Source organism: Poecilia formosa, unplaced genomic scaffold, assembly GCF_000485575.1.
Source record: "Poecilia formosa unplaced genomic scaffold, Poecilia_formosa-5.1.2 Scaffold205, whole genome shotgun sequence".
In the NCBI taxonomy this organism is placed as follows: Eukaryota; Metazoa; Chordata; class Actinopteri; order Cyprinodontiformes; family Poeciliidae; genus Poecilia; species Poecilia formosa.
The window spans coordinates 605,915-607,126 of NW_006800144.1; the positions used below are offsets into that span (position 1 = coordinate 605,915).

Consider the following 1,212-nt stretch of genomic DNA (forward strand, 5'->3'; position numbering starts at 1 on the left):
GGCAGGCCGGGAAACCGACAGGACCCGCAAATTAAGCAATGGGGGTCAGCCGGGAGACCTATAGGACTCGTAACAAGTCCTGGAGGTAAGACCAGAGACCAGCAGGACTTTGTGTGGTGCCCTTGAGGTCAGCCTGGAGACCTCAAGGGCTTCGTGGTGAGTCCCGTTGCTCTCCTGACTGACCTCCAGGACTTGTTACGGGTCCTATAGGTCTCCCGGCCTGCCTTCAGGGCTTCGTAGCAAGTCCCACTGGTCTCTCGGCCGACCAGCAGGACATGCTACGAAGCCCTGGAGGTCGGCCGAGAAGAGACCAACAGGACTCGCCACGAAGCCCTGGAGGCAGGCCGGGAGACCTATAGGACCCGTAACAAGTCCTGGAGGTCAGCCAGGAGAGCAACGGGACTCACCACGAAGCCCTTGAGGTCGGCCGGGAGACCAACAGGACTCGACACGAAGCCCTGGAGGTCAGAGAGACCAGCAGGACTTGCTATGAAGCCCTGGAGGCAAACCGGGAAACCGACAGGACCCGCAATTAAGCACTGGAGGTCAGCCGGGAGACATACAGGACTCGTAACAAGTCCTGGAGGTCAGACCAGAGACCAGCAGGACTTCGTGTGGTGCCCTTGAGGTGAGCCTGGAGACCTCAAGGGCTTCGTGGTGAGTCCCGCTGGTCTCTGGTCTGACTTCCAGGGGTTTGTTGCGGGTCCTGTCGGTTTCCAGGCCTCCCTCCAGGGCTTCATAGCAAGTACCGCTGGTCTCAGGTCTGACCTCCAGGGCTTCGTGGCGAGTCCTGTTGGTCTCCAGTCTGACCTCCAGGGCTTTGTGGTGAGTCCCGCTGGTCTCCCAGCTGACCTCCAAGGCTTTGTTGTGGGTCCTGGCGGTTTCCATGCCTGCCTCCAGGGCTTCATAGCAAGTCCCGCTGGTCTCTGGTCTGACCTCCAGGGCTTCGTGGCGAGTCCTGTTGGTCTCCCGGCTGACCTCCAGGACTTCATTACGGGTCCTGTCAGTTTCCCGGCCTGCCTCCAGGGCTTCATAGCAAGGCCCGCTGGTCTCTGGTCTGACCTCCAGGGCTTCGTGGTGAGTCCCGTTGGTCTCCCGGCTGCCCTTCAGGGCTTCGTGACGAGACCTATAGGTCTCCCGGCTGACCTCCAAGGCTTTGATGTGGGTCCTGGCGGTTTCCCGGTTTCCCGGTCTGCCTCCAGGGCTTCATAG

The 1,212-nt window shown here is 60.9% G+C and overlaps 1 protein-coding gene across 1 annotated transcript in view; it reads right to left on the bottom strand.

Annotated features, from left to right (window-relative positions):
• Positions 1 to 204: 204 nt before the first annotated feature.
• The window catches only part of LOC107838047 (uncharacterized), a 2,129-nt gene continuing 1,121 nt past the window's right edge, over positions 205 to 1,212 (bottom strand). Inside the window, exons 3-5 of the mRNA XM_016679211.1 lie at positions 601 to 1,104; positions 408 to 497; positions 205 to 333 (exon numbers count right to left, since the gene is read on the bottom strand). Coding sequence (XP_016534697.1) covers positions 205 to 333; positions 408 to 497; positions 601 to 1,104 — 723 coding nt within the window. The remainder of the gene's footprint in view (positions 334 to 407; positions 498 to 600; positions 1,105 to 1,212) is intronic.